At 37.2% G+C, this 17108-nt stretch overlaps 1 protein-coding gene across 1 annotated transcript in view; it reads right to left on the bottom strand.

The window, feature by feature from the left end:
- LOC149286804 (ATP-dependent chromatin remodeler CHD5-like) overlaps positions 1-17108 on the bottom strand; it is a 61554-nt gene that overhangs the window by 12152 nt on the left and 32294 nt on the right. Inside the window, exons 12-29 of the mRNA XM_089493637.1 lie at positions 16222-16433; positions 12947-13078; positions 12515-12620; positions 11827-12018; positions 11301-11501; positions 10132-10269; positions 9543-9664; positions 7381-7554; positions 6652-6793; positions 5919-6050; positions 5088-5205; positions 4566-4690; positions 3581-3812; positions 2831-3003; positions 2236-2410; positions 1825-1911; positions 1125-1213; positions 702-835 (exon numbers count right to left, since the gene is read on the bottom strand). Of these exons, the coding sequence (XP_089349763.1) occupies positions 702-835; positions 1125-1213; positions 1825-1911; positions 2236-2410; positions 2831-3003; positions 3581-3812; positions 4566-4690; positions 5088-5205; positions 5919-6050; positions 6652-6793; positions 7381-7554; positions 9543-9664; positions 10132-10269; positions 11301-11501; positions 11827-12018; positions 12515-12620; positions 12947-13078; positions 16222-16433 (2684 nt within the window). The remainder of the gene's footprint in view (positions 1-701; positions 836-1124; positions 1214-1824; positions 1912-2235; positions 2411-2830; positions 3004-3580; positions 3813-4565; positions 4691-5087; positions 5206-5918; positions 6051-6651; positions 6794-7380; positions 7555-9542; positions 9665-10131; positions 10270-11300; positions 11502-11826; positions 12019-12514; positions 12621-12946; positions 13079-16221; positions 16434-17108) is intronic.

Here is a 17108-nt window from a genome sequence, read left to right as displayed (position 1 = left end):
AAAGAATTAAAAACACTGGGGACGGGGAGTTAAAGGTGTTTGCCAAACTGGAAATTAAAAATCTATGATTACTCCCGTCTAGATCTTAATGAAACCGTAGCCATCAATTATTACATTTAAACTGTAGATTCCTATTTTTAAAAGGCTTCATGTCGTTCTAATGGGTATTCCTAAAAATGGGTATTCCTTGCTTAGTTGGGTTAATTCAGAACTCACACAGGGCAAACCCCTAGGAAGCAAAACACTTAACTACAAGGAGTTTAACCCAACCATCGGTGGCAGGACTCACGCCCATGATACCCCAAACTAGGACGCCCACCATATGCATTAGAGACTCAAAATGATTTCTCTTGCACCATTTTTGAGATATGTGAACCTCGAGTGCCATACCTTTCTCAAAAGCCCCCAATTTTATGGAACATTCTAAATAACCGTTTCGCTTTCATTAATTCTATGGTTTCGAAGTTTCGGAGGAAGTTGTCTTATCGGTGCTTAAGGACCAGGCAATAAATGTCAAAAATATTACTCTTACAGTATTGCCAGACTGCCACCTAGTGGAGGGAAGAGGGGTATTTCCCTGTTTACATGCAGAATAGATCACCATCAGGGTGTTTTAAATATTTGCCTCTCACAACACAGAAGACGTTTCAGCCAACATTAACAGCATAATATGACAGCATAATATGACATCATTTTGTTACCTAAATTCCTTCTCGCTCTTGCCTCTGAGGTCTCGCACCAGCCAGTGAGAATTAAAGGCATCTTGCGGTGGCATCCCCCATCTCATGATGGCATTTAAGAAGGCCTTTCGTTGACGAGCATTAAATCCCAGAACCTTAAACAAATACAGGAGTACATTTTATACTAAAAATAAAATTAGCTGTTGCTGATTAATTACTTGATTTTTTCCTCATTTATTACGTTGCCTGATCACGATTACTATTGGCTGGCAGAAATATTCCTTGCTGAACAATTACATTTATTCGTATGCGCTGTTACATTAGAAGAACAAAAAGAACAGCTCTACATTTAATACAGATGGGCGAGCCAGCCTCGGTGATCGGTTCATAAAGATACGAGCAAACTGTGTCCTACGCAAGCACAAAAGCAAAAGGGATGCCCACCTCAATGTTTCCTCCGACTCTCGCCAGTAGAGGAGGCAACGGTTTATCTCGGTCACTTTTCAGCTGTCTTCTGGATTGCCTTCTTCCACCTGCGGAACGACACAAGAGGATGAGAGGGTTAAATCATAAAACAGTCTCCACATTCCACGCAAAGGATGTATCTTTTCTTAAGATGCCGTCTCCTGGTTAGGTTGTCCATGAAGAACACACAAGCTTAGAGTCACACTGAGCATAAAATATATCAAGTCGTGATGGATTCAATCATATCATGCCTCCCGCTTTGTGCAGGACAGTCCTGACTTTTCCACTCTATCCTTCTGAGCACTATCACTGTCCCGAAAAGTGAGTCAGAGGTAGCGCTCGGTGGGATAGAGAGGGATTCTGGGACACTGGAGAATGCATACTGTAAATGCGCAGAATTGTGCGCATGCACTGCAGCGCTGCCCCCAAGCTCCGCCCCCGTCATACCGATTTGCCAAGAATAGAAGTTGGGAGGTATGTCATTTACATTTTATGTTACCATTCTATATATTTTTTATTCTCATTCACCTATAGACTTCACTTAGTAAGATCACCTACAACCCTGAATTACAACACTCGACAATCAACGCTATCGCCTGACATTAGCATTCATCTCACATCAGCTTTTTGTTAATTTTAATCATGCATGTAAGTTGAAAGTGGTCCAACTCTGTCTAACCTTCAGGCTTCTCCTCAAAGTCCTCATCTTCATCTTCTGAACCTATTGAGTATTCTGACTGGTTGTCAGAAAGCTCATCTTGCCATTCTAGACAAAGAGAAGAGGTAACATGTATTAAGTGGTGACTTGTTTGACACCAAGAGGGAAAATATGTTGCATTCAAGATATATATAAATAAATCTTGATCAATATGCTTATCTTCATCCTCCTTGTGATATTGCCTATTATCTGAAAATACACAGGACAATCTTATTCCATAATATTAATTCTCTGAGGCACATATCCCTTTGGATTGGATCATTTTTACCATAACTACTAGAGAAAAGATCAAAAGCGAGCTGTTATAGGGTCATCAATGTGAACAGATTTGTACAGCTGGAGCTCGTGACCATATCGCACCATGGGCAGTACCTTGGTCCTCCTGAGACGCATCGTTGTAGTTGACCTGCTTCCGGATCCTTTTCCCTTTTCCTAAGTTCCTTGCAAGATCCTCTTGCTGTTGCTCATAATGATGCCGTAGCAACTTCTCCCAATAATCTGGATCCACGTTCTCTTCCTGCTTAATTATTTCTCTTTCCACCTCCTCCTGCAATTAGGCAACATTACAAATAAAGGTAGGCAGACAATCATACAACTACAGAAGGTTCCATATTTTTTTTTTATTTAATTATGTTAGATTTTGATGTATACTAGATTTTCATTTTATGAAGGTTATGCTATTCAGAAAATGCAAAATGCCCCACTGGTGGAATGTATGTGTGTTATGACATCTTATTGTTGCCATGACTATTATGTTTTTGTATTTCTCGCCACTCGTTATATATTTCGCGAATTCGTTTTTGCTTTTAAAAGCTGACCGTGTCCTATGTTCCAGAAAACAATATTTATCACATCGAGAACATCTATCTCTGCCAAGCTTTTGTTAGCGAACAGAGTGACCTGTGGAATTTCAATGTACATCAAACACCAAAGAATACAGATAAACGTAGCTAATGGGATACTTTACCACGCCGTCTTCTTCCCTCACAACGTACTGGGCCACCTTGAAAGAACTGAGATATTCATTCATGTTCTGGATTTCTGTGTCCTCGGTGGCATCTTGGTTTCGGTCCAAAAGTTTGGAAATGGCAGCGTCATCATAGTGGATGACACTGCTGTCTTCAACGTCTTTATTGTCACCTTGAAAATGTACAGATACTTAAAATGAGTGTCCTAAATGCCTATCAGAAAAGATAACATGCATAGATTTTTATACTTGATAAAAGTCTTCCATCATGCACAGAATCTTTTAAAAGTTAGTTATTTTGTAGGCCTATAGTTAGGTGTATGATTCAAGAATTATATCAAACAGGTTCTAATGATCATCAATTTAATACGTAGGTTGAAACACAATCACTACCTGAAACAGAAACAGCTGTTATAGGAGTAATAAAACTGCGCGATGAACATCCAAACTCACTAACAAGGTCAGGTTGCTAAAGACAGTTTAATGTCAAAAGCCACACATCATGGACTGAGGACAGCAACAAGCCACAGGGTAGTTATACTGCACATTGTGTCGTGTACATAGAAGAATTGATGTTGTTTTAATGGCAAAGGGTTATCGAATATTGATTTGATTTAGATTTTTCTTCTGTTCACTCGCTTGGCATTTTGTTTTAACACGTCTATTTTTTAAAGCATTCTTACTTTACAGCATTTTTTCACACCTGCCTAAAACCTTTTCACAGACAGGTTAAAAAACCGAAGTTTTTACCTTCAACATCATCTTTGAACAGCTCCTCCGTCCCAAATTTTAAAATATCGTCCAGTTCTTGCTTAGTCATAGAGCCAGATTTAGACCCAAGTCCTGGACGGACAACCAAGTGGGTCAGCATCATTTTCCTCTTTGCCACCTGCGTGATTCTCTCTTCTACAGACGCTCTTGTGACAAACCGGTAGATCATAACTTTTTTATTCTGGCCAATTCTGTGAGCTCTGCTGAAAGCCTGTAAAAATGAGTTCTCACTGACAAGTACAGGAAATCCAGAGAGCAGAACGTAAAGACGTCCCCGCTTCTAACACCATCTACTGTAACGAGCTACAACTGCCCTCATGTAAAGGGGCTGTATTCATAATAAAAAACCTAAAATACACTAAATTGCATAAAATAAAAAAAAACTTCTCTTGCAAAAAATACTAACCATAGCTATCAATAAAAAAATATAAATGTATTTTTTTGGGAGGAGTTTACTATTCAGTTACGCTTTTAATTTATTAGTTCTTGCAACTAGAAATTAAATTATAATTTACATGTACACAGATTTTTTTATTATTATTTTGTTTAAAACTTTGAAATAACTACTTTTAGAAGTTGTGCTTGACAAATGTTCCTCATCTGAGAATTAAATCAATGAATCATAATATCTTCTAATAAGTATAATTAAATATCTAGACAAATTACAGCATCTAAGAAAAGGAAAATGCATTGCATTATGTTTGTATTTAATGATTGTTTCAATTTGGTTTTGCAGAGATCCAATATATAAAGTACTACTATAACTTAAAATATTAAAACACAAAAGCGTGATATAATATTTTATATATTACATATATGATATGTAATATATATATATATATATATATATATAATGGCAAAATGATGGCAATTTTGCTGAATATATTAGTAATAAAATAGAATTGCACCTCAGCAAGCAACGTAAGTATATGTTTTTTAAACCAGTGATAAATAATTCATTGACCTGTATGTCATTGTGTGGGTTCCAGTCTGAATCATAAATGACAACTGTATCGGCTGTAGCCAAGTTTATTCCTAAACCTCCGGCTCTTGTGGACAGAAGAAAGCAGAACTGCTGGGCGCCAGGAGCTAGAAGTAAAAAAAATGAAAGTTAAGAGGTTGCGTAGAAGGGAGCTCATGATTTCCTCCATCTGATACAAAGTCATGCTGATGTTGGAGATTCTGGTGGTCTCCGCTTTGTTGGTCTCCTTCATTCTCTCAGGTTCCTGTGCTAAGCCCTCTGTACGAAGGGTATTGTCTCAAAAGCCCTGCTCTATTTCTGGATCTCAAATAAAGAATAAAGTCCCATCCTAAACTCATTCCTTCATACCTTCCCAGGGTAGGATACCTGGAGCATCGGCTTTTCTGGTGGAGTAAACACAACAACGACCTCTTTAGAAACTGGAGCTAGTTCTGCTCTCACTCATAACGGAACACTGGTGCATATTAACAACGTCAGTGTTCTAGAGTAAAAGTAAAATTGTACCATTAAACCTATCAATTGCTTCCTGCCGCAGTCCTCCTGTGATCCCGCCATCTATCCGCTCGTACTTATACCCCTCGTATTCAAGAAAGTCCTCAAGTAAGTCCAGCATTTTTGTCATCTGTGGAGAGTAGGAAAGAAAAAGTTACTAGATCTGGGAGAGTAATACAAAAGGTATCATTATCCACGATTCTGAAATTATATTGGCAGAATTCTCTCTGTTTAGATGAGAAACTAATTCTCCCAGCAATGTTGGCCAGAATCACTCACTGCCTGGGCACAGAAACACATTAGACAGCTGTCCGTTTAATAGTTCCAATTCTATAAGGGCCATCAACCTTACGCTTAGAATAAATACACTGGTTTATAATGGCCTTTTGCTTACATCTGACTATATGTTCAGTCCATACATTTGAAATAGGGCCTCACGTACGTCATATCTGGACTCAATTAAAAAAACAAACAATCAAATAGGTGGAAAGATTTTAAAATTAAAATGAACCATCAATTAAATCAACCAATAAAGATAAATGTGATTATCAACTAAACTGTGATGAGTGATTAGTGATAGAGCTCCTCGAGTCACATGGTACCCTCCATGCAATGTGCAGGAATTACATTAAAAAGTAGCTTATCAAAAATTTTTATTAAAAATATGGAAACCTTTCTTCTACCACAGAGAAAAATCTTGCATAACTCATGGCTATATTTCCGACAGAAAAAACTGCAATAAAAAAATGCAATTTTACTCAATCCCCCACACTGTCTTCTCCGTCCAATCGGACATGTTTTAAATACACGTCGGTGATCCAGACGATGATTAAAATTCCGCACCTGAGAGAATATAAGAACACGGTGCCCTCCGTCCTTCAGTTTCTTGAGCATTTTCTGTAGCAGCATCAATTTTCCAGAAGATTTAACTAAAGAACTTCCATCATATGATCCATTTGGTAAGACAGGAGCTTCCTTCAAGACAATGTAAAAACATCTGTGAGCCCCGGGTTAGTTCATTTTTTTGCTTTCATCCTAACGCTTGTGTTTTTTTTCTTCCTTTTAATCAACATAGATTTATTTTTTTAAAGTTAGGAACTGGGGTACTTCGGCACAGTTGTGTGACTTTAAACCTTCACAACTGACTCATTAAATAAGTGGAAAGATAGTATATAATAGTATAGCCAGTACAGAACTATCTAGTATCTATTTATCAGTATCCCCCACCCCCCGTAACAAATGCTGGCTGAACCAATCAACAACAATCAGGAACAATAACAGAGAGATAACTTAACAGAGAGGGATAATCATGCAAATATATTATTTATATTACATATTGCTTGATTTAGCGGCTTCATTTAGAGCACAGAAGTGTAAAACCTAGGCAGAAAGTAGTAATGGCCAAGACAGAATTTGGAAGCGGTGCGGGATAAGCAGGTCTTCGTTCCAAAGGAATCAGATACTGACATGAAAACCCAGAAACTTCCTTGTCTAACTCAGAATCCTCCCGGGGAACCTTTTAACGGTTATTTAAAAAACACATGGAAAAAAAAATGACGGGAGCCGTCTGACTTACCACAGCAGCCACAGGGAAAAGGTAAGGGTGATTGCAGCATTTCTTCAAGTCCATCATGATATTGAGCAATGACACCTGATTTCCTCCACCTTTGGAGTTCAAAGCTTCAAAATTCCTGGTTAGTATAAACTTATAATACTTCCTGAATGGAACAAAAAAAATAATAAAGATAGAGAATGGGCAAAGGTTATTTGAATATGCAGTATAATGTTGCAGATGTTCCTTATACAAAGGGTGACTAGTGGTGAAGAAAGTACCGGTACATACACATGCTAAAAAATCAATGACGTAACGACAAATCGGCTAAAAGTCTATATATTGCATAATGTGCCAAAACTGGCAATTCTTTATACAAACTCACAACCGAAAGACTATATAACCAAAAGTATCACTCGACTTGGCTCTCTACTATTAAAGAGTTCACGGGACAGTTGGTTTTCTGCTGGCATAGATGTTTCCCTTGCTAAATATTTTTTTATATTTAATTAAACAATAATTTCTGATATAAAAAATGCAGCTACCGACCTAAAGAAGTCAAATCTGCCTTATTTTACTTCCAAAATTATTGGTAGCAAAATGCTTTGAAATAACAATATTTAGTTTTTAATTTAGAGAAAGAAATGCCTTATATGCAAAAAGACATTTATTCTTCTACGGTTGATTTAATGGAAATGTTATTGACATTGAAAGAAACATTAAGATCCTTTGCAGGATTTTATATGAACCTACTTCTGCATTTGGCTAAGTTCCACGCGTACAATTAATTCTGTTTTGGCTGGCATGTTCTTAAACACGTCTGCTTTCAGCCTTCGAAGCATGTGTGGACCTAGTAAGTCATGAAGTTTTTTAATTTGGTCTTCCTTGGAGATGTCAGCAAATTCTTCTAAGAAACCATCCAGATTGCTGAAAGAAAGGCTCATGAGAAAAAACATGGCAAGGAATCTGTGTTTGCTGTGAACTGGTGAATATTAAGCAATATCCCCCCAAAAAAGAAAACTACAGAGACAAATAGGTGAATCATGGATAAATTATAGGAGGAAACTGGATGACAAGGAATGGACAAACTCTGGAAGTCCACCTTCTGGACTTCAGTCCCAGTGACATGCAAAGTGGAACATCATGGAAGTCATACAGCTGGAATTTAAGGGGCTGCCTGTCCTTCGGGATGAAGACTCTCAAGACCAGATGCCACCTGTCTTTAATACCTTAGTGCCACTTATATATATATATATATATATATATATATATATATATATATATTATACATATATAAAATGCTATGGTTTATGGATATCAACCAATGCTTCAACCTTCCACATCCGCCTACATACATTGGAGTAAAAGGATTGTTGGTTCCCTCTTATATTTTATTCTGTAAACAATTCTCCATGCTTCATACTCACTATATTACCCTGCTCTCCAAAGCTAAAAGCGTTTATGGAACTACGGGTTGGTTTCATGCATTGTAATGCAGAATATTGTCTTGAGTTGATATGGGTTAAAAGACTATTGCTCTGCACAATCTATGTCCAAAATATTTACTAAAAAGTCAAATTGACTGTATTCCACTTCTAGCAGTGGTGGCAAAACCAGTCTAGTTTAATTTACTTGCGGGGCTGGACTGCCACTTTAAGGCCAGGGGCCGCCTGATGACATAAGTGCAGCCGACAGCTGGATATCCGGCAGCCCCACACTGCATTATTGCGCAATGGCGTGGTTAGAGTATTTTTTGACCGAATCACTGCCGAGGTTTGTTTGGTAACAAACGTTTAGGCTACAGGCACGTTACCCGAGGGATTACAGTGGGATAGCCAAGCAGAGCAAATTCGCTTTACATTTTAATTGAATGATTTGCACTGTCCTACAATATTGATTAACTAATCAATGACTTCAAGCAGTTGCTTACGATTCAAATTAAAGTAGGCAGAATATAATTGGGTCCTAAAAATGGTTAAAAAATGCCTTCTCAACAAAAAAAACAAAAAGCATACAGTACTTGCTTGATGCTTTTTATTGGCGAGCAAACCAAACTGAATACTAATTTCAATTTAGCTATTGTCCATCAGAGGGAAGGAACATTAAGAACAATAGCAAATACCTTGTTTCTCATTCATTCTTTAGCTATGCAACTAAATCGATATTATGTAGAATGGTACAGTAACAGATATTTTTAAGAAATTACTCTATCCTGGCCATGTAATTTAGTTGCACGCTCAGCATGAAATTCTTTCAATATCGTAAGTCTCCAGGTATTATGTACTGATTCCATTCCAATTCCGCACACATAAAACTCCGTACGCTATAATCGATAACCATTTTATGTGACTCATCAGCTTTTTCAGTCTGCTCTTTAGAGCAAACTCTCCCTCCCACTTTTGAATTATTCAGGATTTTATTTTCGACGACTGGCATCAACCTAGCTTAGTGATAAGTCTGTACGATGCCCTCGGGCTGCCAGCCACTAAGACCATTAAAAGAGATTTTTGGCCTTGAACTACAGACCAGCGCCATGAAAAAATAAACACAACGTTTTGGCTCTAAGGAGAGGAAACATATGAAAGTTCTGTAAAATCTAGGGGACAAAAATGATGTCACGCTTCATTTGTAAAATCTAAGTTAATTTGTTTGAGTAGACAAACTATTATAGGCCCTAAACATCATGGTTATACAGGAATTAGAGAGCAAAATCTACTAAGAGAGCTCGTCTAGTGTAGTGATCTCCAAAACAAATGATTGTTGTCTTTTTAGCCATGACCAGTTGCTCTTCAACCACGGACTAGAAGAACCGTATCTCATTAGACTGTTAAACTACCTGGCTACATTTGAAGTGAAACAATGTTTTTGGGGTTGGAGTTGGGGTAGGCATCAATAAATAAAGATGAAAGACTTACTTGAATCTATCGGGTGTCAGGAAATTGAGGAGGTGAAAAAGCTCTTCTAAATTATTCTGCAAAGGCGTTCCGGTTAGCAGCAGCTTATAGTCAATCTTGTAGCTATTCAATACCCTAAAGAACTTAGAAGAGAAAGTCATGTAGTGATAACCTCACAAACATTTGGTGTGATAGTAAAGTCTAGATACCAGAGAAGTGACTGTAAAACAAAACAAAAGTTACACCGCAGACTTTATTCTGGAATTGGAGTAATGTTCTTCTAATGGAACGTTTACTGTTCATCAATAAAAATGATGGAGAAGCCAAGATACTACCCCACTCTAGTAATTCAGAAATTCAGTAATTCAGAAATGAATCTGTAATTTGGGCAAAAACCCCCCAAAAATATCCATCATCAAAAAAATGGGTGGCAAGTAGCAAGAAGAAATATTGTGTTCCCCTGCCTGCTGCCACAAGCGTTGTGACGCATAACTATCTTGCAACATTGCAACAAACTTGTTCAAGAAACAATGCATGCAGCGTTACGCTATAGATAGATGAGGTCACTTGGGGTTCCTTTCTTAGACCAGAAATTCCATCATTTACTTACTTTTGATTGGTTGTTCTTCAGCCGGTGAGCTTCATCCACCACGAGGCATGCCCACTCAATAGACCCGAGTATAGCATGGTCTATAGTGATCAGCTCATATGATGTCAGCAGCACATGGAATTTTATTTGGGCTTCTTTCTAAAAAAATATGAAATATAAAAATATATGATTTCAGATGGTTAAGTAGGTAAAACTGGGCTTTTCGTTCGTATTCAGTTCCAAAAGAAAGTATTCTGCCTGATTTTATTGTAAATAGTCCTCCCTTCTGAAAAGCTACAAAGGACTTTAGTATGTCTTTAAACAAATACCCGAATCCGCTAATGGACAAAGCTGTGATCAAAATGGCCTTAAGAATTAGCAAAACATGAATTTCTCTCATATTTGGCTTTACAACAAGACTGATTAAAAAAATAATAAAAAATGCTTTAGGATTTTTGTTATCTCTAATCACATTAACACTACTATTTTGCTGTGAAACATTTAAAAAGCATTTGGTTTCCTTTCTATGTTACATAAGGCCAGTTTTGTTCCATTTTGCTACGGATCATCGTATTCTCGCGTTCTGTATGTGGGTAGTTACTGGCTTTCAACATAGAGTTCCTTGGATCCAATTTCAGTGCCCGCAGGGCTTAATATTTTTAAAAGGATTTAAAAGGCATGAGCAGATGGGTAGGTAGGTGTTTTAATAATTAGGCATAAAACTAATGCTTTTTTTCTTATAAATACTCCCCTAAAGGAAGGTCATCACATCAGTTTAAACTGAATTGCAACCATAGCGCAGGGGCAATTACGCTCCGTAACAAACATATTTTTTTAAAAAAAGGCTATTAACTTTAAAGGCTATGATAACCCTCCAAAATACACAATGTATTTTTGGTTGAAATTCAAGTTACTTTCCAACATATACCAGGTGCAAGTGCACGTTAATTCAGAAGGCAAACAAAAACTTACTTTTCAGAAACATTTTCCTTCTAATTTAAAATTGGAAGAGGTGTTTATTTTTTTAATATTTTTTTTTAAAAAGCAAAACAGTAGCTGTTCAATTTTTTCTTATCTGATTGCATATTTTCTTCAAAGTTCCTTTAAGGAGTATTAAAATAATCTCTGTGTGTCCGAAATAGGTTGGATTATACTATTATTCATAGTTATTTTTACATTATTATACTTACTTTCATTTTGAACACCTTCTTTCCACATTTCATGACATTGTCTTCGAAAGAAAACTCGTTTTCTCGAATAACAGAGCGGCTTTCCTTATCTCCGGTGTACGTCACGACATAAAACTCTGGTGCCCACATCTCAAATTCACGTTCCCAGTTAATAATGGTAGACAGTGGAGCGCTGACCAGATACGGACCTTTAGAATGACCCTGTTCAAATAATAAATGAACAAATTCAGCCATGTAAATATTATCAGCTACCCAAAGATACAATAGCAACGTCCGTTAGAACAGAGGGAATAAAAATCATGCAAATAAATATCTACCATGAAATATTCCAAGTAGAATTTCAATAAAAAAATAAGGGATTGTTTTTGCCTGTAAAAGCCATCCTGTTGTTGTAATATGGAGGACTTTTCTCTCCTGTACAACATCAAGGGATTGCGGAATCTGTTGGCGCTTTATAAATAAAGTATAATAATAAAAAGGGATTGAATACACATACTGTATATCATACTGTGGGGGCATAACATACCTCCTTATACAGCGAATAAAGGAACACAATAGTTTGGACTGTCTTCCCCAGACCCATTTCATCTGCGAGAATGGTGTCTGTTCCCTGTGCCCAAGAAAACCTCAACCAGTTTAATCCTTCCAGCTGGTACGGATGTAAAGTCCCTCCAGTTGAGTCAATGTACCAAGGCTGTTTGTCAAATTTGACGGTAGGCTGAAAAGAGACAACTGGAATTTTAATGACTTAAGAGAACACATTGCAGTACCAGACTCAGTAACAACACATTTATTCCCACCAACTAGTGTCTTCTAGCGGCAAACTCAAGAGTCTGCATTTAATGTCCTATTCCATTTTTTTTTTCTAGAGTTGGTTTAACCAACTGTTGGAAATGTTGGCAAGTGAGTCGGCCACACAAGAAACACGTGTCACATTACTGTCCTATTTTGAATCCATGAACATAGAAAGAAAGTATGACCTCAGAATTAACTTAAACAGAATTAAGTGACGTTTTTGTTTATAGATGAAATAGTTAGACGTCTTTCCTATGAGGACTTAATGGTCTACGTCAAAGTGCTAGAGGATAGTTAGATAATAAAGGGGAAAATAGGCAAAAGCTTCCTAAAACCAATGCATCAATAAATAGTCAGAGCCACTGAGTGTACTGAAAAGTACTCAAGCGCTACTTAATGAATTTTTTTCAACAACTTACATCAACAATTGGTGTTAAAGGAGGTTTTTCCAGTTGCTCTTCCTTAAGTTGTTTGTTTCTCCTGAATCTGTTTGGAAATCTTGCGTCTTCGCCCAGCATTAAATGTCTTTAAAACCAAGTAAAAATATTAGAAAACAGAATTAATGGGGGGGGGGGGTGACATTTTTTCTTTGTGGATTTTTTGTTCAGGGGAAAATTCCCCCAAATAACCCCAAAATTTAATGTGATTGCTCTAACAAACAAATCTTACTGTAAAATATCCTGCCATAGATTTTTAAAAAGCCAACCCTTTGAAACTGCAATGAAGTTTTTTGACCCTCAGACATTTATATAGTATACGTTTCCACCGCTATTTAAAAGAATAACTGATTCACAGATGCTTAATTCCAGTGATTCTATATATATATATACAGTGAAAGTGTTAATACTTACCTGTGGTCCCAATATGCCTGTTTAAAATTCTCATAATATGGAACGTCGATGTCATCGATTTCCCACGTACACTGATCATACGGTAGGTCTTTCCATTTAATCAGATAATGGACGTCTCCCTTCTTATCATAACTATGCCGAAACAAGAAAAAAGACATACAGATATAAATATACATACAGTCCAATAACCCCATTAAGGATTATTATACAGTTTGACGCACACGGGATACAAACAAAGTATTAGTTGTTACTTTTTAGTGCATTAAACAGATTTTTAAAAATCGCATTTTCAAAAAATGCTCTGGACAGCAATCAGTTGATTTGTTTGGGACCAATTTAAAGAGCAATAATGCCAAGATTTTGACGTGTTTGACTTTGTGTCAAAGGGGCGTAGGAATACATAATGGTTCACGTGTGCCTACTCATGAGAATTCCATGACCATATTATATGGCTAATCCCATTAAAGACCTGGATCGTTCAAGATCTTCACTCTTGGACTATTGATATATTTATGCCTGCATGACTATGGTCGCTGCCGGTCTCCATCTCCTTCTACTCAACTGGGGTCTAGACGGCCACCTTGTGACATAGTAACTTCCATAACAACATGACTATATATTCCACCTTGTTTATGCGTATGACTCGGCACTGAGACTACAAATATGTTTCCTTTATTCTAGGTTTAATCCAATCCAACTCAATTACATATCAAACATCCAGCAAACGTCTGTGCCGATTTCTGAACCTTAGTACCAATGTTCCATCTAATTTTTCTTAGTTGGCGTGCGCAGAAAATTTCTCTTGTGCAAAAAGTTTCACAGAGCAAAAATTTTGTGCGCACAATATCCGCGCCGCATAAAGTTTCAAAAAAATTATTATTTTTTTCTTTTTTGGGGAAAAACTGTTGTGCGCACAATTTTTGGACATGTGCGCTCTCTAAAAAAGCTATGTGCGTGCGCACAAGCGCACAGCTTAGAGGGAACACTGCTTAGTACTGTTATTGGCGTTATTCTCAGGTGTAAGACGCGACAAATATATTTTATTTTTTGGGAGGGCCATTGACAAACAAGGGTTAATTTATTTCAGAAATCACAAAGCCTTGGCAACGGGATATTCCGTTGAGCCAGAAAGTGCATCAAGAGATGAAATGACCTATGCACGTAATGCTGCAAGGACTATAAATAATCTGCCATAAATTACCCTGAAACATGGCAGCAAAACCAAAAGACACAAATCATAAGCCGTTTCCGAGTCGTAAAGTCAGGGGGTTACCTGATGCATTTAAAAACAACACAAAAAGTTGGGTAACAAAAAGAGTTACCAGTCCTCCTAGATATTTATTATTACATAATATCCCTTTGTCCTATAAGATGACTAATCTGAGGGACACAGGGTCATCACACCCTCATAGGTCATGTCAACAAGAAGCAGGAGTGCTTATTTCCAAAAAAAAGGGTCCCCCAATTTTGAGCCACCCCTCAGTACCGTGCAGACTACCAAGAGTACCATTATGGATACCAGATCCCTAAATCTTTCTTCTGGGGCCACAATCCCTTACGCCAGGTGCAACCTCCTTCCCTTCCTCCTCTGCCCAAAGGAGGACCATAGTTTCTTGGTCTAAGAGTCAGCCTCAAAGCCATTCTTAGATGGGGCTTTCTGGAAACCAAGCTCTCAACGTTCCATGGCCATGTTGAAAGGATCCACATTTGGATATTGGAGATCCCCCTTAAGTCTTAAAAAATGCAAATGGGTCCAAGAACAGACGGTGCAAGGATTCTATTTTGTTGCAAGAGTATAAAACATGTTTTCAAATGGCATCTCTCAGATTGTAGGTAAAAATATCAAACCCAAAATAAAAAGAGATTCACTAATCAGGATAAATAATGTTACTAATAATACAACCCAATTACCCTCCGTTTGTGTAATCAGGCTGTGTGGCGTCCTAACACAATGCTTTGATTTGTTACTTTTCATGGTTATGTCTAAATCTTCCTGCCATACCAGCCGCCATATGCAATTTAGGCATTATATGCATGTTTTCTCCTTACAGATAAATAACGCGTAGTAAAGAACTTTAGTAAGTACTTTAATGAGCACAAGACTGTACAGAACATTAAACTGCCCCTTTACAGTTCTAATATTGTATTTAATAACATTAATGTTTTACAGGTTACTGGAAATCAGAGTTCTTATGGTAATGAATAGAGATGCAGAATCCTGGAGCAGGTAATTCAGAGAATACATAACCAAATAATAATTCCAGGTGTATTTTAATAAGAGCGGCTAAATATTTATATCTAGAATATATTTTAAAATTCATCCCCAGCAGATGGATTACAACGGCGAGAGTCCACTCTGGAACAGCACACCCACTTCACGAAGACGAAAATCACAACAGCGTTAGATTGTGTTTCTTATAAAACGGATACATATATGGAACCGGATAGCAGGCATATTAATCAAATGGAAATAAAAAAAAATACAATTACAGTAAGTGCACAAATACAGCCGTAGATCAAATGACAAATGTTTTCATGATGGCATCATTGTCGTCAGAAGGAAACGTTGATGCCAATTGGAAAAACATTTCTACATAATAACATTTACCCCACTTTAATACAAAAGATGTTTTTTAGGCAGTGGTCTGTAGTACATTTGAAGGGTCATGTTTTTATTGCCCTATGATAAATCTACACCAACAACAAATCAATATCTCCATCAGTATAACAGACCAATGTAAACCACAAAGACACAACGAGTGTAAGGCATTTTAACAAATCGATGAGAGGCATCCAAAAAGTGCAAAAAAAAATAAAGGCGACCGAGAAACCTAATGATCTCTGCCATCCATCTGACCCCCATCAAAACAAATGCCCCTGCTGGCCCTTTCATAGAGGGTCAGATAGTGTCTATAGTGCCAACCCTCACAAAAAAAACAACACATGCCAAACACAATAAACAACCTTATAAGAAGTAGATTGACCAATGGATCCAAGTCTGAAACACCATTTTAACTTTTAAGGAACGCACAAGGAGTCTTAAATAACGCAGTGGCCTTAACTTCTGAAACCCCAGGGCTGTCTTAACAATAGCCAAGGTGGTTTAAAGACAATGACACTATGGTGTGTCGTATGTGTATGTATATGCACATGCCTATAGAGGACATAGTACCCCCCCTCCAAATACAGTTAAACTAATTAAGATCACCTTTAATGGTCATGTTTTATATTGGCGTATTTAATCTGAGGAATGTGTTACTGATTTCATCTCCTACCTGTGGTTCATTATCCGATGTAGCATCATCCACTCTGGTTTTATGCCGTAACGATAATATTTTTCTTCCATCTTTGCGTACTGCGGATCTTTGCTTTTACGTTTCTCAGACTGACGCTCTTCATCCCCAGAGCCGTAATCAAACGGCGGCGGGTCATCCATATCGTTCTTTCTTTGGTAATTTCTAAACATCACTGTGTGGTAGAGCTCCAGCTGTTTCGTTACAAAGTAAAATCAGACTTGCCAGTAGATTTATACTTGGCCAACAATGCTAATAATAATAATAATAACAATATAATAATAACATATAATATAAATACTGTATAGATAGATAGATAGATAGATAGATAGATAGATATGTGAGTGGGTACATTGTATGATATGCGTGTAAAAGTACTTTTCTTGCAGCTCTAAACTTTTATATCTTACTCACAAGTATAACAAAAAGAATAAACTATACTAAGAAACCAATAAATATTCTTATTACTGGGATTATAATTGGGACCAACAAAATTTTTGTTTGTTGGCTTGTCTCCATAATAATTAACCACGTGTAAAGTCTGAAGTCCCATCAGTCTTGCATGGAATCATTTAATGTCCCTGATTTTAAATTATATGCCGGCAAACAGATGGTTTATCATCTATGCAGAAAAATAACCTATTTTGGGGAGATTACACTCTTTCCCCTGATATAATTTTAATAATCCATCTGGTTTAGAATATTTTGGCCACACAGTTCCACAGACGTTGCAGTACCAAGAGTGGCCACTTGGGTAAAAAGAAGACCAACCCAACTGCATCATTAAATTGTCGAAATAAAAACCACAATGTTTCCGAAAGGTCAAAAAGGTCAAATGTGTACATAAAATTAGACAAACATTTTACAAA

This window comes from Sceloporus occidentalis, unplaced genomic scaffold, assembly GCF_023333645.1.
Source record: "Sceloporus occidentalis isolate IW3139 unplaced genomic scaffold, rSceOcc1.0.p SCAF_66, whole genome shotgun sequence".
Taxonomy (NCBI): domain Eukaryota; kingdom Metazoa; phylum Chordata; class Lepidosauria; order Squamata; family Phrynosomatidae; genus Sceloporus; species Sceloporus occidentalis.
The sequence above is the reverse complement of the archived record's forward strand: the minus strand, read 5'-3'. Positions and strand labels throughout refer to the sequence as shown.